Source organism: Betta splendens, chromosome 15, assembly GCF_900634795.4.
Source record: "Betta splendens chromosome 15, fBetSpl5.4, whole genome shotgun sequence".
Taxonomy (NCBI): Eukaryota; Metazoa; Chordata; class Actinopteri; order Anabantiformes; family Osphronemidae; genus Betta; species Betta splendens.
The window spans coordinates 10,708,952-10,731,124 of NC_040895.2; the positions used below are offsets into that span (position 1 = coordinate 10,708,952).

The following is a 22,173-nucleotide window of genomic DNA, read 5'->3' on the forward strand; positions in this document are numbered from 1 at the left end:
CTGGAGAGCAGCCAGAAAAGCAGACAAACATGGTGAATATGGGGGACAGCAGTTGAACTCCATTCTTACATTGCAGTTAATGGGCTTCTTTTGTTGCAGTAATGAAATATTTTGCAAGGATGTGGGAAAATATGTCCTGAAACACAGAGACGCCGGGCACATGCACCCGTCCACAGACACACAGGAGGAGACAGTTTGCCTGAGAACGGCCAAACATACGTACAATTCTGTGACTTCACATTCAGTGCGACAACAAAATATGACTTTTTAGGGACACGGCTTCAAGGCCCAATGGACATGGAATGTCCAAAATACCCACTACTGTGTAATGGCTACTTTTAATTCCTGCAGCAGAGCTGATCAATAACTCAATCAATTAAAATCAATTAGGCTCATCTCTGAATGGAGATAATACAAACAAAGCATCTCTTAATGCAGCCAGTAATGTGCCTGTCTGCTGGCTGCCACCGCCGCAGCTCCTGCTCCTTACTCAGCACAGGGAAGCGCATCCTCAGCATTTGTGATCAATGCTAAAGGTCCTCGGTAGTGTATAAAAGTGACACCGTGCTAAACTTGAGGCAAATATGTCAAACAAGGAAAAAACGATTTCAGGACAGGCCAAGCTGACGTGGACGTGCATTCTCAGTGTGTCCACTAGAGGGACTTAGTGAACAGGAAACTCGCCACGACGCTCCATTTCAAACCTCGGTGGCAAAATTGAGCTTTGTGGATGAACACACACTGGGTAATTTTTGCTGAGGGAAGTTTTTGCAAATTAAATTTTATTAATCAAAACCATTTTTAACAAGTGCAGAGGATTGAGGGCCCACAAGTATGCAGCAAGACAGATCTGCGGAGCCTCGTGGTAACGACACGGGGATGGTGCAGAGACAAACGTACCGGAGAGGAGGAGAATGGGCGGAAAACAAGGCTGGAAAAGGAAAACCAGAGATGACTTAAAAGGGATTAGCTCAGCCTTTCTGACGTGTGCAAAACCATCTGTGTGTCTGTGTGCTTGCGTGGGCATATGTGAAGGAGTGCGTCTACATTAGGGCCCATGTGTGTGTGTCCATCATCCCGCCAGTCTGGCCCTGCACCTGCCAAGAATCCCAGGAAACTATCTGCTGCAGCCATCTCCTATTATAGCAGCAGGCTGTGGGAGGGCAGGCGGGTGGGAGTGGGTGGGAGTGGGCTGGACCCTCCCCTTCCTCTGCCTCATGGCCTTTTGTGCCGGGGGGGTGAGTGAGTCTGTAGCCAGGGAGATTAGACTGTCATAGCTCAAATGCTCTAATGGGTCAGTTTACTCATAATAATACATACATGAAAATATCAGTGCGAAATCTGCTAAAGTGCTGTCAATTCACAAAAAGCTCCACTCAGGTTCCTGGTGAAGATAAGAGGCGAGTGTTGACCAAGAGCCACTTGTTGACTCTCCATACAGTGTTTGTCAGTTGTGTTCTAATGAAGAGGGTGGCACTCCAGAGTTATTTATGTCTCCCACAGGGGCATCCACTCATTACTGCCCCCACACCCACAATCTCCCACAGTAACAACACGGCTTCTGGAAATCAGGCGTTTCACCTCCATCGGACCCCGCGGGCTCCTCCGCTGGCCTGGACACCGGTCTGCTTTGCTGATAGTTAGCTCCCGCTGCTAATGGCGAAGAGTTAGCCGTCCAGATTTATAAATAGTTAAGAGGCTGTTTGTTTCATCCGTCTGACACTCGACACCAGAGGATCTCGCAGAGCCGCCTGCGAGAGCGAGCGTCATTCTGTCCCCTGTGGTAGTCGCTCTAGCGGAGACCGCTCCTCCGTTTGTTCTGGTCTCCAGCTCCAGGTTTCGCTACCTGGCCCTGGTCAGAGGATCAAAGACCTGACGAGGACTATACAACAGTTGTTTTGCTTTGGGAGTTTTTTAGGAGAAACAGCCCGAGGCGTCAGAGAGGTGTTGTTGGGGTGACAGGGCGGGATCAGAGAAGCACGGCCCTTTTGGGGAAACAGAGCCTGGGAATTTACAGTGAGGCCCAAGATATGGATATCAAAAGTGGGAGGTAAGACACGATGTCACTCTGCAATCTACAGTCTGATAGTGAGGCACTTCAGAATATTACACTAAGAAGCTGACTCCCTATGCATGCATATTCAGTAAGTTAATGAGATTTAATTTAAACAGAAAACATACAAACATGTACAATAACAAATATACATGACCTAAAAGCAACTGGCCTGAATAAAATGCACTGTGTTAGACTTCTACTGTATGTAACTCTGCTGATACAGTATACTGTATAGTCACATCAGAAGTGAGACTTTTCAGACTCCCTCCAAAAACACAGCTCTTTGGTGTCAGGTTGTAGAGCTGGAGTTCTGTCACCGGACAAAAATAAACCTGTCACATGCAAGAATGAACAGAAACCACTCTGGTAGCTTGACAGGAGTGATTTAAAGGTTTTTATGCATATGTTTGTATGTGCACTAATCATAACTTGGAAAATGTTAAACTTGTGTTTAAATGAACAGTGTTTTTGAGCATTCAATGCATTAAAACTAAGCCCAAAAAAACCCTTCCATCCGTCCAAAGAGCTGTAGTTTTAGGTGCAACCAAACTGTAGAGCGTCTGCGCAGGTTACCGATTCTGTAGACACGCATGAGATGGCTTTCAGGTCAGAAGATATTAATGAACCACTGGGTATTCTGAGCAAGGTGACGACTGCCTGGCAGCTGCAGTATATTTAACCAGAACATACCCATGACATCCCAGTGGCCTCTTAATCTGCCCATCTTTTCAATTGACAAAAAGGGAACATGCAATTTTATCTCATCAATAGGTTGTTGAGCTCTGTTCTTAAATAAGTGGGTGCGTTTTTACAGTTATAAAGTATATGAATATTATTCCATGCTTATTACAAGGAACGTTCTGAACACTAGTAGTAGTTAAAAGTAAATAAATGATTTCATATGCACAAATGATGAGAACTATTTGTCCATTTATATTCAAGACAATTCTATTTACTTTAATACTGATTATAGTCATTTGGTCATTTTTAGCAAAGTTTTAAATCAGCCCAATTTAAATCTTGCAATATAAAAAAATAATATCATGCAGTTAAAGCAGCAATAAACTGTCCTATTTTACCACTGAAGTCTCAGTTTAGTAGTGAAGGTATTTAAGCATCTTTCCATCTGCTTTCTGTATCGTAGTAAACCAAAGAGGTTTTACTACAAGATTAGTTTCCAGCGTATCATGTTCACTTAGACGTTCACTCTGAGTTAAATAGACTGATGGAACGTGCTGATCTACCTAATCAGATCTTACTGACATTAATAAATAATGTAACATTAAGCAGGAAACAGCTTCTAGTTACTGAACCGTCGTCTGTGTGGTTTAACAGACAAACTGCGTGTGGTCATCTAAGTTTAAAGACGCGTTCTGCTTTCCCTAAATAACTCACGTGAGGCTGTCTTCGCTGTGCCTAGCAACAGTGTAGTTTTACTCACAACATGTCTGTGAAGGTCACGCTGAGTGAAGGGGGGGCTTTACAGGGCTGTTTTCAGACGCACATACAGTACATTGTTTACATGGCTGCAGCTTCTCAAGGCCAGCTATCATAAAATAAGGAGTTATCATTTGTAAAATCATATCGCATCAGAGAATAAAGTGTGTACAGTACATGAATGATTAAAAATCAGGACAGATGTTCTGCGAAAACAACTGAGTGAGGGTGACAGCTTACGGCTTTGTTTCTTCTGCAGGAGAACAACTTTGAGGACTTGTTGGATGGATGTCAACTAAAAGGCACGATGCCTTAGAAGCTCCTGGCTGCACAACATCCGGACCAGGGGCCCAAAACTCAGTCCTGCAGCTCCGGCAGCGGGCAGAGTGTGTAATTTTGAGGTCTGTGTATGCATGAATGAACAAACAACTGAGGCCAGAGCTCTTTTTTAGTGAGCCCGCATCATGACCTCGGTTGAGAAGCGTCGCTCCAGCCGCAAAAGCGGCGGGCACCGAAAGCACAGCGACGGAGGCTACAGCGACACGTCCAGCGGAGGGTCCTTCCTGGATGAGACTGACCGAGAAGTCAGCAATCTGACAGATCGAGCATTTAGGAGTCTCTGCATTGGCGACGAGGCTGTTTATAATGACTCTGACCTCTGTTCGTCATCGCCCTGTTTCCAGAGAGACAGACAGCTGGCCTTTGGCCAGAGTGGCCTGGCCAGAGACCGAGAGGACAGGGAGGAACTCAAAAGAGCCGCACACGAGAGCTTCAGCCTCAGGGTGCAGCACTATGGACAGGACTGGCTCCATGGAGGAATGTTTGGGGCTGACATCCATAGAGATCCACAGTGGGAGGTTTACGGGCAAAACACACAAGGGAGGATTTCTGCCACATTCCAGCACTCCTTTATGGAAACCTCTCAACAGGAGAAATCTCTGAGAGAAGAGCACCTGTCCTTCCTCAATGGAGCCACTGAGCTGAGTTTACAGCAGCGTAGAAGCCGCTCCAGAGTGTCCTCTCTCATCAGAGCGTTTAACTCTGAGGGACAAAGGGACGGATCAGGAACGGACACTAAACTCAGAGAGTGGAACGATGAGACGTGCTGGGACAAATCAGCTCTGATGAGCATCCAAAGAGAACTTTCTGAATTCTCATACCAGCAAAACTTTAACAACGGTCATTTCCCCTCCGCTGGTCCATTCGCATCCAGAGACTCCAACTGCTACTCTTCTGAGGTAGCAGCAGTCACTCACCAGCATTCTGATGCCTCTTTTATGAGATCGTCTCACAGTGCACAAAGCCTGTCTGCACAGGTCAACTGTAACTCCAACTTCTTCATACACAGCGAGTACAGTCCCTTTAAACTTTGGAGGGACCATAACAGGTTTCCATTCAGGCAGGGAGAAGTCTCAGGGTTTATGCCTCGTTCAGAGTTCCCTAAATGGTACGAGACACCAATGTACAAGGAGCTTTCACTTGAAACCGATACACGAGGTCCGTACAGGTTCGCTGAAAGGGGCGTCAACCATCCCAGGAACAATTTGGCAAATGTAATACAGCCCAGTCCTCCTCGCTCAACATCGACATCCACAGTGTTGCAGAAAACGTTGGCCGTGGAGAAGCGCTGTGAGTCAGAGCTGGCGAGCCATTACCCCCACAGGAAGCGAGCGCAGAGCCTAGGAAATAACAGGCTACCATCCCAGCGTCCGTCAACAGCGTCTCCTACAACTGAGATGTCTCAACGTGTCCGGGACACCATCCGCTCTGCCGAAGCCCTCAGGCAAAAGATCCAGATGATAACTGAACAAAATATGGCAGAAGGGTTTGCAGCAAATCAACAAGAAGTGATCGTTAACAATGATCGTTTAGTTCCCTTTGGTAACGCCTTCGTAGCAGAGCCGCCAAATGTCTCCCCTCAACCCATAGAACATCCCCCAGTGCGAGCTGAGAGCAGGGGAGCCACTCCAGATGCTAGGATGTCCAGCTACAAATCCAGAGCCACAAGCCTTCTCTTTAATCTCAAAGACAACAGGAAAAGAGTAAAAAGCACCTACAGCCCTACTAAATTTAAAGGTTTAGATGCCCAGGAGAAACACAAACAGTTTGTCCAGGAGCCCAGAGACACCGTGATAGACATCCCTGATTTTCCAGATTCAGACATTCAGTTTCCCAATATAGAGGAAGCAAGCAGGACAAATGTGGCCTTCCATCAACATGTCAACCAGTATCATAGCACAGCGTTGTCTCATACAACACTAAATAGTCAACCTGCAACAGCATATACAGGGCACAGTCTAGATTACACTTTAAATAATTACCAGGCCGCACAGACACAAGGTGAGATAGTTCATCATACTGGGTTCGCTGACTTCATATCTAAAAATGACACTAGCTATCATCTGGTTAATGGACAGAACCTTCAAGACTCATTTTCATTTGCTCCCTATAACCAAGCTATTATAGATCATCCTGCCCACAAAACTTCTTATATGCAAAAGCTAAACACCGGTAACAATCAAATCAGAGATTATTCAATAAGTGAGTCAAATACTGAACAATGTTTTAATGAAAAAGTGGGCAGGGAATTTACAAAGGTGGAGAGATATCAGCAGCTTAAAGACAACAAACACGATTACAGTAATGTGTCTCTGCAGGATAGATGGAGACCAACAAACAGCCAAGACACGGAAAAGCTCAGTCTAAAAGCAGACACCTCTCCATGGAAACAAGAGATAACAGCTCTACCAGAAAGAGACCAATGTGCTCAGACTTCGCAAAGAGCAGCTGCGATAAAAGAGGAAAGAAATTTATCAAGAGACACATACAGAAGAGAAAATCAGCAAAGTTTAAATAAAGAACTCAAGAAGCCAGAGTTGGGGGAGAGCTTTGGTGCAGCAGCATCTCATCAAACGAATGCATCGGAAAATTCCAACAAGGCCAACCAACTACCACAATATGCTTCATTCAGTAATATTGTTAAAGAAAGAGAAGCAACTTATGGACAACAGCCACGTGGAGCATCTAGTGATAAAAACATACTTAAAACACATTACAGGAACACAGAGGACAATGAAATAAAAGAAAATGACCTGACACAGAGTCTTAATAGACACAATCCGTATAGTCATGGAGACACAGCTATGTTAATGCAAGAAACAGCTCTAAAGAATCAATCTAAACATCCTTTGGAAATCCCAAAGGTGCAAGAACCTAAATTACAGCTTCAGCATCATCTGCAGAACAACTTGTGGTCCCAGCCCGACAGGGTCTCTGTACCTACACTGACAAACCAGGTGAAGGAGCAAGGGATTGTTGAGGTCAAGGCTGCAGAATATATAAAAGCACAACACGCCCAAGCACAGCTGGCAAAAGCGCAGCCCCTGGCTCAAGTGGAGTCTGCTAGGTTAATTTTAGCAGGGCATACTAGTTCAGAGAAAGCCAGGGCAGAAAAGGCCAACGCAGACCTGCCAAACAATAAGAGAATAGAACCGTCTACAGCAGATCAAATTAAAGAGCAGAAAGTTGAGGACAAAGGAAAAGTCAAAGAAAGACAGTTAGAGACAGCGAGAGTTAGGAGGGTAACAGACGAACCAAGGATTAGAACAAAGGAAGCGGGAGCTGTGCACTTAAAAGAGGAGGAGGGTGAGCAGGTGAAAGCAGAACAAGCTAAGGTGGAGAAAACTGAACTGGTAAAAAGAGAGACTGAGCAGGCGAGAGAACAGCAAACGCCTCTAAGAGACAGGATCAGAGCAAAGCAAGGCGACCAGGAAGAGGTGAGAACAGAGCAAGTTGAAAGAGAGCACAAAGAAGAAGAGCAAATTAAAACAGAAAAGGTTAAAGCAGCTGGTGAGAAAGCAGAACGGGCTAAAGAAGAACAGATGGAGAAGCAACAAACTAAAGCAGAACAACAAAAAGTGAATGTAGTGGAAAAGGCCAAAGAGAAAAATAAAGATTTAACTGATGTGGGTCAAGCGAATGCAGAGCAGCCTACAGCACAGACAAGCAAAGTGAAAGGGGCAGCGGTTGAGAACAGAGCAAGAGAGCAAGTGAAGCTTTTGGAAAAATGGACGACACCTGCAGCCAAACTGACAATGACACAACACGTCAAAATAGAGCCAGATAAAGTTGAGCAAGTCAAGTCAGAGTTAGCTAAAGCGAAAGCAGAGCTGGCAAAAATAAAGGAAAAGATGAAAGGAGAGCAAAAAGAGAAAGACAGAAGCATCAACAGCACAAAGGAGGATAACGTTAAGATTAGAGACGTCGGTTTAGGGGTTAATAGCAATAAAACAAATGATTACAGCGTAAAAGATAAAACAACACAAGGGAATCAACAGAGGGAAAATAAAATTGTTAGAGGTGCTGATGATTATGAGCGTCTGAGAGAGAAATACGGTTTCACGAATGCAGTATCAACAAACATAAACACAGTGTCAACTGTGGGAAATCACTTGTTACATAATGCCAAAGAAACACCTGCTTTGTCTCTTGACAAAATTGAAACAATGAATACAGAGAAACCGAAACCTGAACATAGTCCAACAGCCAGGATAGAAAACATAGGGGTGACAGATAGTCACTATGTTTATAGTGAGTCATCTAAAGAATTCAAGTTGACCAGTGCTGTAGATAGCAGGGCAAACAGTGACACTGTTGCTGATAAAAGTAGGGATCATAGCCAAGATAAGTTGGAAAACTGTGAATCTGCAAAACAAACTGATCCTCAGCAAAGAGACCCTGATTTGAACAAAAATCCCACCCTTGAAAGGAAACCTAAGTCAGCAGAACAATGTTTAGCTCCACCAAAGGACTCATGTTACACCCCTCCCAGAGCTTTGTCACATAAAGAGAAGGTGCAAACCAAGCAGGAGATTCTGACCTCCAGGATAAAGGCCCACGCTGAAAAAGAGATATCAGCCATTAAAGAAAAGGGTTTAGCAATGCGAGATGGAATAATAGGCAAAAACTCCAACAAGCAAGTAGCAACTGGTCAGAGTATACGACAGAGGCCAGCACCACACGACGTGTCTAAAAAGCAGGGAAGCACAGCGTCCAGTAACATTACACCACAGCACCAGATGGAGCCTTTAGGAATACAGATGGCACCAGCTGAGGCCGTTTCACCTCTCAGCCCTGCACCAGTTACATCAGCTTCAAGCACCAGTCAGCTGGTAGACCATTCACAGAAACAAGCTCCCAAAGAACCAGAAAAGGCCATTGGCTTTGTGCTAGAACCACACGTGGAAGTAGAGCAAACGCAAATTTGTGCAATGAGCCTCATTGAGACTCAAAAGGAAGAAAAACAGGGAGCAAATCCTGAAGAACACTTTGGGCAGAAAGAGACACTTAAAGACAGACCCATTATAAACACTAGTTATCGCAATAAGAATAAAGAAAATCCACAAAAGGAGGAGAATAAACAAGAAGCAAGTGACTCGGCACCTTCATTAAATGTGTCATTTGGTCAGAACGAAGGCTCTGTGGCTGATGACAACCTACAGATCATGGGTATAAGGGTAATGGTACGAGAGAGAAAGACCTCTCTGAAAGAAACTCCAGCGGATAACAGCACTCAGGAACAAATGGAAGCAGAAGGGAGCAAGTGCTGTGATTCAGATCTAAATAAGAGCCATCCCAGTTTGAATTCAGAAGTCTGTAAAGAAAAATCCTCTTCATTGGAAATGGTCACGGCAAAGACAAAAGACTTGGTCATACAGGAAGCTCATTTAACAGCAAGGAAAGAGCCAATGATTGTTGCTATGAATATGAAAGAAACAATGCTCAGAGATAACAATGAAATAATAAATAACACTGAAGGGAATGACCATAAAGCCTTTGGTGAATCTGTGCCAAAACAAAATTTTCAGCTACCAGTAAAAGAGGATACTGGACCCTTACTGGGGCAAAAGGTGCTTGACTCACCAGCAACAAAGCAAGTCAACACAAGTCCATCCATCAGTTTAAATGAAAATACACATGTATTACCAAAATTACAGTACACAGGGACAAACATTGAAGAAAATAATGAAGTGGACGATGAGGTGCACATTGACAGCATCGCCATCAGAGTTTTGCCGGCAGTGACCGGCAAGCACAACCTGAAAACTGTACCTGCTGCTACTGATGTTGCTAATGAACATAAACAAGAAAAAGCCATTAATTCAAACGTTGAAGACAAAACTGAACACCTCACCCCAACAAACACAGAAAAGGTCATGCAGGACAGTTTGGAAGACAAATCAGGTGTGCAATATGTGCTGTCCTCTGTGAGGAAACTGTCACAGTCACAGAAAACCAGCAATCAACAAGACAGAATGTATACAATCAGCGTGAAAAATCAAATTGAGGAAGAAAATCCTGAAAAACTAAAGAAATCAGTGGATGAATCAAAGTTCAAAAATATAGAGGGTAATTATTTTCAAGTGCAAGGGTTAAAAGATACATATAATAGAAAAGATGATATCCCAGATGGTGCTTTAAAGACTAAGAACAAAGATTCTACCAGCAGTGAATTACACAAGGGAGAAACTGATGTACTATGTCAAAGTAACACAGTCCAGTCAAGTTCAGTAAGTGTTAAAAATAGGACTATCAAAAGAAAAAATCCAGAAATGGACCATCAGCTGAACTCAAAACTGAATGAAGACTCCACAGAAGAAAAGAGCAGTAAAGAAATACTGAATGTGGGTCAAGCCAATCACATTAGGAAACATCCCATGGAGGGTCAAACAAGAGAAAAAGAGAGATCACGGCGATCTTATTCACCAAATGTTAGTTGTGAGGAATGTGAGATTAAAGAAAGATCTGTAGTTAAACCAAAAGAACGAACATCGACAATACCAGAGATATCAGCAATCGCAGACTATGCTAGATTAAAAGTAATTGTTTCAGAAGACCATGCTAACACAGTTCAGGACTTTGCACCCAACAGAAAGGAAGGATTCTTTCCTCTTATCCAGACTCGTCATAGTAGACGCCCAGTATCCACAACAGACTCAAAAGACGTGTTTGAAAAGGACAACAGTTTTCCAAATAAGATAGAAGTCAATGCCAAGGTCAACAAAGAGCCCAAAGTATTGGTCTTTCCCATTACAGAGAAAGAACACCAAAGAACAGGGATGTTTAAATTGGGAGACAAAGAAAGACAAGACAAACTACCAATGGTCAAATCCAATGAAAAGCATGTCATAAAGTCAACAACAGCTCAGACAGAGCATGTGGATGAACCTGGCATGCAAATATCAAGTCAAAGAGGCCAAAGTATTCCTCAAGCAACAAGAAACACTGATGATGGACTGACATATTTCGATAAAAGTTCTGCAAGTGAAACAACTGTAGATGAGGAAGAGAATAAAAGTGCTACAAAGAGAGAAACCATGGCTATTGAAATCCAAGAGAAACGAGAAAAAAATACGCAGGCAGGGAAAATGAGAGAGGAAGAAACAAAAATAAAACTTACTCAGGAAGAGAGAGCTGCTCAGTTGAGAGCAAGACAATGCGATGAAGGAGGGAGAAGGAAAGAAGATGAAGAGAAAAGTAGAATGAATATTGAAGAAACAAAAACAAAACTGAAAGGACATCAAGAGCAGATAAAAGACAATGATAAGGAAGAGCAACACAGCAGAGCTGCAAAGGAGGCGCAGGAAACAAAAGCTGTACAAAAAGAACAGCAACAAAGAACTGCACAAGAACAGCAGAGGAAAGCTGTAAAAGAGGAACAGCAAAGAAGAGCTGCTCAAGAGGAACAGCAACAGAGAGCCATACAAGAGGAACAGCAGAGGAGAGCTGCAAAGGAACAGCAGAGGAGAGCTTTACAAGAGGAACAGCAAAGAATAGCTGTACAAGAGGAACAGCAAAGGAGAGCCATAAAGGAGGAACAGCAGAGGAAAGCTGCAAAGGAACAGCAGAGGCGAGCTTTACAAGAGGAACAGCAAAGAAGAGCTGTACAAGAGGAACAGCAAAGGAGAGCCATACAAGAGGAACAGCAGAGGAAAGCTGCAAAGGAACAGCAGAGAAAAGCTTTACAAGATGAACATCAAAGAAGAGCTGTACAAGAAGAACAGCATGAGAGAGCTGCAAGAGAGGAACAGCAACCAACAGCTATACAAGAGGAACAGCAAAGGAGAGCCATAAAAGAGGAACAGCAGAGGAAAGCTGCAAATGAACAGCAGAGGCGAGCTTTACAAGAGGAACAGCAAAGAAGAATTGTACAAGAGGAACAGCAAAGGAAAGCTGCAAAAGAACAGCAGAGAAGAGCTTTACAAGACGAACATCAAAGAAGAGCTGTACAAGAAGAACAGCATGAGAGAGCTGCAAGAGAGGAACAGCAAACAACAGCTATACAAGAGAAACACCAAAGAAGAGCTGTACAAGAGGAACAGGAAAGAAAAGCTGCAAAAGAGGAACAGCAAACAGCTGCAAAAGAAGAACAGAAAAGAAGAGCTGTACAAGAGGAACAACAAAGAAAAGCTGCACAAGAGGAACGGCAAAGAAGAGCTGCTCAAGAGGAACAGCAAAGAAAAGCTGCACAAGAGGAACAGCAAAGAAGAGCTGCTCAAGAGGAACAGCAGAAGAGAGCTGCACAAGAGGAACAGCAAAGAAAAGCTGCACAAGAGGAACAGCAAAGAAAAGCTGCACAAGAGAAACATCAAAGAAGAGCTGCTCAAGAGGAACAGCAGAAGAGAGCTGCACAAGAGGAACAGCAAAGAAGAGCTGCACAAGAGGAACAGCAAAGAAAAGCTGTACAAGAGGAACAGCAAAGAAAAGCTGCACAAGAGGAACAGCAAAGAAGAGCTGCTCAAGAGGAGCAGCAGAGGAGAGCTTTACAAGAAGAACAGCAGAGAAAAGCTGCACAAGATGATAAAGTGCAAGTTAGGCAAATCGAGGAGAAGATATTTGTTGATATTGAAGAGCAAAATAAATTAAAACAGAGAGAGTGGGAAGAGAAAGCTGAAAAAGAGAACACAGTTTTACAACAAAGAAAAGACACAGGCCCTGAGATGGAGGAAGAGAAAAGGGCGTCACAGAGGATAGATGCTCTCCAATACTACGCAATAACCTCAACAGAAGCAGAACAGAAACCCAGAGAAAAGCAACAAAGAAACAACCTCTCAGGATTTGAGGTACCTGAGGATCCAGGATCCCACAGCAGGCTTCACAGGCCACAAGCCCCTGCATCTCCAGCATCCTCTCTACCTCGTTCCAACACATCTTCTCCTGCTCTGGGAGCCAAGCCCTCAATGTTCAGGGTGAAAGACAACACTAGCAGAGGCTCCTCCTTGACCAAATCAGTTAAACCACGCTTTCATAAGAGTTTTGGAGAAGATTTCCGTGTGGGTTCACCTATGGAAAGAGGAGAGGAGGAGCAGGAGATTAGCAGACGCAGTGCTATGACCCCATCTTCATCAAAAGATTACTCAGCCCCTCTTTCACACCACCGGCCCTACTCTAGGAGGAGTCTGGCTTTGGATGAAGATGACTCTCGCTCTGTCATCAGCAACATGTCAGAGGGTGCAGAGAGTTTTGCCTCCTGTGCAACCGACATGACAAATATACGAGGCCTGCATGACTACGAGAGGCCAGAATCAGCCTGTAGCTTTAGCAGTGACGTGAGCCGTTCCTTGGGTAAGCCCCCCACTGTTCCCCCAAAGAGCGAGAAAGCTTTGCAGAGAGCAAAGAGGTTAACTTCTCGGAGGATAAAAAAGGAGTTGACCAAAGCTGCAAATCTAACGTGTGGAGTTGACAAACCTCCTGAAGAAGTGTCCTCCTCCACTGAGGCTTCCAGCCCTCATGCTGTGGCTTCAGCTCATTTTTCCCCACCCGTCTCCATAGCTCATGCTCCAACACTGGGATCTAGTGTGCCTTCCTCCCTCTCTGCCCATGGGTCCCCTCATACTACTGGTCCTATCGCCCTCCCAGCTGCCTTGCCTCATGCTACTGCCCCTGTGTCCCTCACTGCTACCCCTAAAACAGTTGCTCATGTTGCCTCCTCTCCCACTCTCCATCATGCCAACCAACCAGCTCCAGTTACAAAGTACCATGTAGAGCCAAACTATGCCCAGCCCTACCCACTAACCCAGCGTAAGGTACTGCAAGACCTCGGCTCGGGCCAGTATTATGTAGTAGATGTGCCCGTTCAAGTAAAAACAAAGACGTTCTTTGACCCAGAAACAGGAAACTATGTTCAGCTGAATGTACGTGAGTCCTCCCAGAGTTCTTCTCGACCACGACCCCAGCAAACATATCCACAACCTCATGTCCTCCCTCAAGTGGAGCTGAACCCACAACAACCCGTCTCCCAAGCCTCTCCTGCAGGCAAGCCTCTTCTACTTTATCAAGGCTATCATGGTTACCCCCCAAACTGCCAACCTATCAGCTCCATGCCTCCCCACAGGTCTGTGAATCTACATCAGGACCAGCAGCCTGCCAGGGAGAGCCACAGCTGTGCATGTCCTGCCCCCGAAGTGATACAGACCTCTGAGGGGCATCGCTATAGCCCAGAGAAGACGCCATACATGGACACAGCTAGCGACAGAGAAAAATCACATAACGCCGTTAACGCCACAGCAGGCTCCTATGAGTCTTTCCCAGGGTGTGACACAAACAGCCAACTTGCAGGAAGCTCAGTGTGTGTTAACACCAACTCAGGCCGCTCACTATATCAACCCTGTGATATAATCACTATGAGTGAACTGGAGGACTTCATGGATGTGTCTGACTGGTGAGGACTCACTGAATAAAATATTTGAAAATCATATTTATTGAAACTAAGATGCCTAAAAGCATACATGTATCTGCAGTCCTGAATATGTAATTGGTTTGTGACATGCTGTAATAATGCTGCTCTCCACATTTGTGTGCTTAAGTTTACCATTCCATTTGACGTTTGAATGTGAGAAGCTAAGATGTGTCTCTGTATACGTTACGATCTGTGTACTATTAACTACTAAGGGATTTTATGTGCTGTAAAAACCGCAGTATGCCAATATAATAGTAGCTTGTTGGATTCTGCTACGAACACTGGATTTCTTCTTCCTTACTATGACATTTTATGATGCATGAAATTCTGTTCAACCCACAACACCAATCAGAGATATGCAGATGGTGTAAGGCCTAGATAGTGTATTTAACCACTGTATCATAGTAACAAATGTTGAGGTGTTGCTTTTCTTAAGCTTTATTTTAATACATTAGTTCATTTTCAAAGTTGGAAGTTTGAGGATGTTTCTATGTTGCTGTGATGAGAGGATGTGACAATGACTTACAGTATTTAAGCGATAACAGCACACTTCAATGAACGGCAAAGGTTATAAATAAAGTAAAGGAAACATAAAAGATTATTACTACATGATGATTTCATTTTTACTACCCAATAGACAGTTATCAGCATAAACTGGTTATGTTACTGAAGCTGAAGAGTATTTTTATTCACTACAAGAAAACACAATAATGAGTCCTGAGAGAGCGCATAAACACAAAAAGAGAAAATAACATTTTGCTGTTGACCTTTGTGTTGATGTATGTATTTATGTTAATAACACTGAATCTGGGAAATACACTGATGGGCTTAACAACATAAAATCTATTTTCTGTGATGTTCCTTGATTAGTATTTGTCTTGGTGTAAAGCAGTAACACTCTTTGACCACCGTAGGGCAGAGGAGAGTGAGTCCTCCAAACGCTGGGTTCAAGAGTCATTCGAAGGAAAACTGGTGGTGCCCACCCTGATGGTGAAGTATGTGAAAAGAGCCAATTCTTATGATTATGGTTATTTTGACCCTTTTCCACCTGAGTCTCAAGCGGTGAAAGTTTTACTACAGTGTGAACTTATGGAGTCAGTGCAGTTTGCGTTCATCAAAGCTAGAAAAAATAAAACCAGCTGATCAAATGAGCCAGTACAGAACCCCAGATATTACCTGAAGGGTTAAAAGCTGTTGTGTAATTCCATTTGGCTTTGGCAGAGCTCGACGCGCCGGCAGAAGCCCTGCCTCAGCACTTTGGCCTGTCCAATAAAGCAGCAGGCTTCATACCACTGGGACAGCCTGACAACCGCAGCCAGAGACGAGCCCATGCCACTGTGTCCAGCAGCCAGAGAGGGAGGGTCGGTCGTAACACACGCACACACAAATCACATTAATGAGTAAACACATGCGTGCACGCTCAAAAGCGACGACTTTTCAGATGTGTTCTGTGCTTCAGACAGACGCACGCACACACACACACACGCGCAAACCACGAGACCTGACCATCATTTTAAAGTTCTAGGGTTCTGGGCCGCAGTCCAAGGCTCCTCACAAGAACACAGGAAATGACATTTCCTACATTCTGCAGGACACACAGAAAGAGAGGGAGAGAGAGAGAGAAAGAGAGAGAGAGAGGGGGGCAAGAGAGAGCGAGTACTGGGAGAGTGAGTGGGAGTTTCTAAGTGGGAACAGAGCATTTACTGTTTTATATTACACAGAAAAGAGGAGAAAGGGGAGAAGAGTTAATGTTGAGCAAGGGCTCTTGCGGGTCGTGCCGTCAGGTTGTGTTTTGTATGTGGCTGCCTGTTCAAGTGCTGTGCAGTGGTCTGGGTTTATGGATCCGTTGACTGTGGAAAATGCACTTCTCTGTAGTGGTCCTTGTCGTGACTAAGGCTCTGGTCACAGGTAAGTTTACCTTGTTTACACAAGTAGAAACCAGCGAGAACACAAGAGGCAGGTTAGGAAGAAACTTCATGTGCAGTCGGGCATGAAACTTGTTTTTGGAGCCTTTGCATGAGAACATTGAACCCTAAAAACACAATTCTACAACAAAGCAACGGTGGCAAATGCATCAGTTTTACTTTAGTGGTAATGTTGATGTGGCAAATGTGATGATTCATAAAGTTGGCAAAACCAGCAACGACCAGCTGTGTGTGTGTGTGTGAACAGAGTGTAACTTGCAGTCCATCTGTTGTTAGATTGAGTTGCTGCTGATGTTTTAGTTCACTTTGCTTGAAATCCCTCTTGTTGCATTTGTTGTTGAGCTAAATGAGAAATGGACAAAAGCCAAGAGACTCAACTTACACTGCAAGAGAAAAACAGCGCGACACCCCAGATGGTCCTGGTTATCTTGTTGTGCCTCTCTCTGCCTGTTATGGGCCGCACGGAGCCCAGGATGAATGCGTCCCACCTGTAGATTCCCTTTTGCCCCTTTTTCGCCCGCACATATTGCGTCCAGACCTCGCGTCTCTTCCAGCGCGACCAGGCGAATAAAATTACCCCGAGGAGAGCGAAAAACATGGCACACGCGTTTGTTCCTGCAGTGTTCTGGCTGTGACAGGCTGAATTCCCATCCTGTAATGGAATGACAACACTATCGCTATAAATCCCTGCTCATAAACTTACATGTCTAAATGCTGCAATTACGTTTGACTGGCAGGAAACCAAGCGTCTTGTAAAACAAACTCAGCCTTTTTCCACGACCGGCTGCATTTACAGTATTACTGCGTGAAAAAGGTGAGAAAGCCACTGATGACAGCTGCACTGTTTGTGCGTTCATCAACAGTGGTATGTCACGCTCTGAACGTGACCGTGACCCCCGGACCCGTTGTCACGGTGACGGAGAGGGACAACCTGACGCTGTCCTGCCTGGTGTCTCAGAGGAAGAGGAGCAGCAGCACGCTCATCCTCCGCTGGTTCGTCTCTCCCCTGGCGGCGCCTGCGCCCTCCCCCGCGGCCTCCCCCGCTCCTCCTGCCCCCGCGCCCGCGCAGTTCCTCATCGCCAGGCTGGGCATGAAGAAAGTGAAGCTGTACGGGAACTACACCCGCGGCTTCCCGCAGCCCAAGTTCCGCCTGTACGAGGAGACGGAGGGGGAGGCGTACGGGCTGCGGATCGTCAACGTGACGGGGGCCGACCAGGGCCTCTACACCTGCAGAGTGCAGGAGATCCGCCAGTACAGAAACACGTGGAGGGCGGCGTCCAACGGCACCAGCGCCACACAACTCACAGGTAAGTTGACATACAAGAACACTTCAGCCACTTTAGACTTATTGCTCTAAAAATGATTCCCACTGAATTCTACCCTGGTACAGCAGCGGTCATTCAGTGGCTGTACATGCTGTCTGTCAGCCTGAAATAAGATTAGAAGTCAAACGTAAATGTGTTTTTTCTGCCTTTGCTGTATGTCGCGCCTAATGTGCGTTTGTGTGACCCCAATCCTCTGGCATTTCCATCTCAAAACAATGAGCTCACACAGCTGAACCGCACTCCACAATATCGCCCTCTGTGCATAAATTTAGAAGCGTAAAGGAGTGTTGCTGAGCTGGCTATGTTCAAAAACTCTGAAACCCATGATGTCAGCACTCCGGGTTCACTTTTATGCGAGCCTCAGGAGAAATTTTACAAGAGGAGAATTCAGTTGCAGTGGAAATTAGTTAGTCTGCGCCAACTTTCAACAATAACAACCTGAGAAATCGGGCTGAGCGCTACCTTTAACTCCACTGATAAGCAGACGTACTGCAGTGTGACCAGCGGCTACAGCTGCACTGTTGCACATTTTACCTTGCAACCTTTCTTTCGCCAAAAAGCCGAGGTTTGAGTCAGACGAGGCCGCTCGACAACGCCCTGCCCTATATTCAGCGAACTGTCCCACTGAGGAAGCCACACGACCTCAGGCATCTCTGACATGCGTCGACCACAGAACCAGAAACACTAGAACTGACATTATATGGATGAAGACAGAAGCTTGCACTGCAGCTATAATGCAGGGAACCCCTCGGTCTGCGGCCTACAGCCCAATGAGATCACTGCACTCGTTTAACAGACACAGGGTGAGGGTTCGTCCTCCCGGCTCCAGACAAACGCGTAAAATGAGCAGACAGTGTGCATTTACAGTCTACTCCTGTCCGGCCTCAGATTTCTCCAGCCTGGGTTTCCATGTGTGAATCCGTGCTGCGCTCAGTACATGTTGGAATGTTTTTTGGTTTGCGTAGATGCTGTAGTGAGCGTGAGCCTTACAGTGTGGTTAACCGCAGGGCGAGGGTCAGGTATGTGGTTTTCGTGCAGTACCTGTTGCCACTGTCCAAATGCGCCTGTTTCATGTAGGCTGTCACCTCATCAGATAATTAAGACTTTACTGTAATTTCTCGACTTTACAAGGCTTTCTGCTGGGCTGACGTTATGTTTTCTTTGCTTCGATAATAGAAACATCATGAAAATGTGTTCCTGCTTTGTGATACTTATAGTAAATTAGTACCTTTAAGTTTAGGAAATACTGTATTTATGTACTGCATTTATTTTGAACCTCATTATGGGACAGACAGACAATGATGTGTGAGGTACATACTGTACTGTATTCTAGTCTCTGTTCCCACTTCTTGCTAAAAACACTCGCTTCACACTGGTGAGTACACAAATAAATTACAACACTAACCAACTGTGAAGAGGCTAAGAAAAGGAAGTAGAGACGCAGAGCAAAGGGGAAACCCCCAAACACAGTCCAGGAACAACAATGCTGTGGGTCCTGTGTGCGCATGTGGCTTTGGCTGATGCAGCAGCAGACTCTCCCCTCATGACAGTGGTTTAGATATTTCTGGAAATCGTGAAGCTGTCTGTCTTAGGTCAGTGCCCTCAGACAGCAGCAATTTACACAGAATCAGGTCTGGGCAACACGTTTGGGGCTCCGTGTTCTGATTTGGTGATTTTTTTTTTTTTAACAACTCTTTCCCTGTAGTGCACTTTACGCTTGAGGAAGGTGGCGGTGAAAGATTGTGGCATCTGTTTGCAGGTAATAAAATCTCTGGTATCAAATCTGTTTCTACTTTTATTACAAACATTTTGAAAAGCCACTGTTCTGTTCTCATTGTCTTATCTATATCTATTTCACAGACGTGTACCTGTGTGCTGTACTCATCTGTTCACTGGGTCTGCTCTCCATCTTCCTGTTCACTCTGGTTCTCACCTGCCAGTACTTTTACAGAAGACACAGACTCAAGGGTAAACACTATTTTCTTCTATTATAATAATTCACATACTGTAAACGGTCGTGCCTGAAATCATTCTTTCCTAATTCCTAATAATTTACCCACAGCCAGTTACCTTCTGGTCAAGTGTCCAGAAAGCAGGTAAGAATATGTTACTCACTACAGTAAGTCAGTCAATGGCTCCAGATTCTTAAATGTACGTTTCTGTGTTTTGTTGGTCGCCTTCTTCGTGTAGCTCAGGGGAGACTGTAACCAGCTCCAGCAGTTCATCCAGTTCCTCCCCAAAAGTTCAAAAGAGAGAGAAAAGGCTGAAACCTGACAGACGAGCAACAGCAACACCACCTAAACCACCTGAAGATCCACTGCCTCACATACCAGCCAAAGGTAGCGTAAAGGAACTTTCCGAGTGAAAAGGCTCCTCTATAAAGATGACCCACAGTGTTGTTCCACAGATCGGAGAAAACTGGTTCAGTTCCCATTCCGTGTTGTTTTTATGGCGTTTGACTTACACCTCAAATATCAGTCGAGCGGGCGATACAGTCCCAGGGTGCCGAGTGAGGCTCCGGCCTCCTGTGACGCCACCAGAGGAAATTAGTGGTAAAGAAAGCAGCAGTGAAGGAATGTATGCAGCCTGTATGAAAGCAGAAAATGACACAGTATCCACAGCATAATTCAATTTACGAGACAAAAACAGCAGGGAGCCAGTCGAGGAATGAAACCCTATCCAGCATTTGGGTAAAGTCCTGCTGAGTGTGATCTCCGAGGTCAAATTAACACTGACTGATTAAGAACCATGAGTAAATACTGCTCCTATTTTATTATGTACTACACCGCAGCCAGTATCGTATCAAGTGGTGGTGAAGGATAATTTTGACTCCACCTCGCAGAGGTGTTTGTGTAGTTTTCAGCCTCATGAGGTCGTCTCTGTTTTCAGTGCCTGTTGCTGCAAAGCCGCCTCAGAAGCCTCGAAGGTTAAAGACTCAGACAAGGAGATCTGCTGCTGTGAGTCCTGCCCATCCCATAAACCCAGCTACCTACTGTATACCCACTACTTCCATGACCCAGTTTATGAAACAGATGCACTTAATGTAATCGTTCGAATATATTTATTAACATTCTGAAAATACTTCTGAAAAAATGTTATTGAGATACATGCATGAGGGATTCTGTCTCACGAGTGCATGATTGTCTACCGGAGTTTATTGCGGTGTCTTCATTCAGTTATATGAGGATAATTCTATTTAGTTTTATTGCTTCTCAAACACAATTATTTATTTAGAGTGCTTCATTAGTTTTATATCTACAATAAAAGTGTCAGACAAGTACATACAGAAGAAAACTGCTCAAACTAAGGATCATCACTAATTCTACAGATGGCATGTAGTGGTGTTGTAGTTTTGTAGTGGAGCAAAGCTTTAGAGATGAGCACACTGATTGAATTAGTGCTTGCGGGATCTGATGTTGGACAGCATTAGTTTTGACTGAACAAACTAAATGTTTATTCTTCTCGCTCCTCCTCCAGCCTCGGGTGTCACTGGAGGACAGTCTGACATATGCAGAACTGGAGCTAGTCAGACCCAGACCGGAGCCCCCAGCCTGCTCCAGCCTTGATCCCACACCCTCCTGCCCAGACACGGTGTATGCTCAGATCCTCTTCCAAGAGAAACAGCTATAAACGCAGCAGCTGAGCACCTCCTGGTGAGGGCAGAGGTTCAGCTCTCCAAACTGGACTGAGTGGCACACAAAGGACTGTATTTATGAACTATTCGTATGGCATTTAGCATTTGTTGTTGGCAAATGAGGGTTTTGTGTTTTGCCTGCGTGGTTCCATTCCAGCGCAGCAGATTTTTAGACCTTGTAAGTCTGTTGTTTGTTTGCTGCCATCGTTGGCCTGGGAGCCAGATGTTTATAGGACCGCTTTTACTGTTAACTGTATAAACTCAGGAGACTGTGTGGAAAGAAACTCATGTCCAGGTTTGTTACTGCAGTGTCGTAAGGCACTGTCACACTCAGCTTTAATACATTAATAATTACAGTACTAATACTTCAAATGAATAAATAAATAACTGAGTCTGACTTATGAAGAGTACAAATGCTGTTTTGAGTCATCTCCTCAAAGTGGATTGGTGGGTACTTGGACACATTTGTTCATAATCTGAGCGAACCACATGTAAAAACCAAAAACACCACATTATTACAAGCAGCTGTCGTGCATTCAGTGCCTGACTTATGCAGCAATGAGAAACAAATAAGTTTTTATTTTTTTTAATTTTCTATCGAGGAAAAATTTCAATGCAAAAGATAAAAAACACAAGAAGTATGTCTAATAAATATAAAGAAACAGCCAGTAGCTGCAGAATCTGGTATAATTTTCTCATATAGAATATGTGCTTCTTAAATTTAAAAAATATATTTGGCCAATAAACACACATTAGAACGGGGAGTCCTCTGTTTCTGATTTGAAAGTCCGATCAACAAGGGGCAGACATAGACAGTGAATATTAATCCTGGAAGCAGCAGGCATTAAGCTGAAGTATCCAGCAAAGGTGAAGGGTGCAGACGGTTTTGTGAAGGTCAGTGTGTGAAAAATGGGATGAAGTGCTTGAAGAAGGAGAATGATGCATGTCCACGGCACTCTCTCTGTGAGTGGGAGAGCTCCAGAGAGAGGCCATCATCCTCCACAGTTCAGACTCACTGACTAGGATGAACCTGCTAATGACTACATTTATTCAAATTA

The 22,173-nt window shown here is 44.6% G+C and overlaps 2 protein-coding genes across 3 annotated transcripts; both read left to right on the forward strand.

Annotated features, from left to right (window-relative positions):
* The first annotated feature begins 1,292 nt into the window (after positions 1–1,292).
* LOC114870829 (uncharacterized) lies at positions 1,293–15,092 on the forward strand. 2 transcript variants are annotated; one of them, XM_055502730.1, is made up of 3 exons: positions 1,293–2,050; positions 3,753–13,807; positions 13,887–14,023. In XM_055502730.1, the coding sequence occupies exons 2-3, from the start codon at positions 3,958–3,960 to the stop codon at positions 13,892–13,894; spliced, it is 9,858 nt and encodes a 3,285-aa protein (XP_055358705.1). In that variant the 5' UTR covers positions 1,293–2,050; positions 3,753–3,957; the 3' UTR covers positions 13,895–14,023. The 2 variants fall into 2 exon arrangements, with proteins under 2 accessions (XP_055358705.1, XP_029031793.1); XM_029175960.3 differs by having other exon boundaries at positions 1,294–2,050; positions 3,753–15,092.
* Positions 15,093–15,949: 857 nt separating this feature from the next.
* On the forward strand, positions 15,950–21,516 carry vstm4a (V-set and transmembrane domain containing 4a). Its single transcript, XM_029127151.3, has 8 exons — positions 15,950–16,139; positions 17,020–17,463; positions 19,187–19,240; positions 19,342–19,449; positions 19,544–19,577; positions 19,672–19,820; positions 20,371–20,438; positions 20,959–21,516. Exons 1-8 carry the CDS (start codon positions 16,091–16,093, stop codon positions 21,109–21,111), a joined length of 1,059 nt encoding a protein of 352 aa, XP_028982984.1. The 5' UTR covers positions 15,950–16,090; the 3' UTR covers positions 21,112–21,516.
* Positions 21,517–22,173: the final 657 nt, after the last annotated feature.

Coding starts and splice junctions, on each gene's coding strand:
- LOC114870829 (XM_029175960.3), top strand. CDS start 3,958: ATGACCTCGGTTGAGAAGCGTCGCTCCAGCCGCAAAAGCGGCGGGCAC.
- vstm4a (XM_029127151.3), top strand. CDS start 16,091: ATGCACTTCTCTGTAGTGGTCCTTGTCGTGACTAAGGCTCTGGTCACA. Junction 17,464..19,186: donor CAGCGCCACACAACTCACAG/GTAAGTTGACAT, acceptor CTTTCCCTGTAG/TGCACTTTACGCTTGAGGAA. Junction 19,578..19,671: donor GTCAAGTGTCCAGAAAGCAG/GTAAGAATATGT, acceptor TTCTTCGTGTAG/CTCAGGGGAGACTGTAACCA.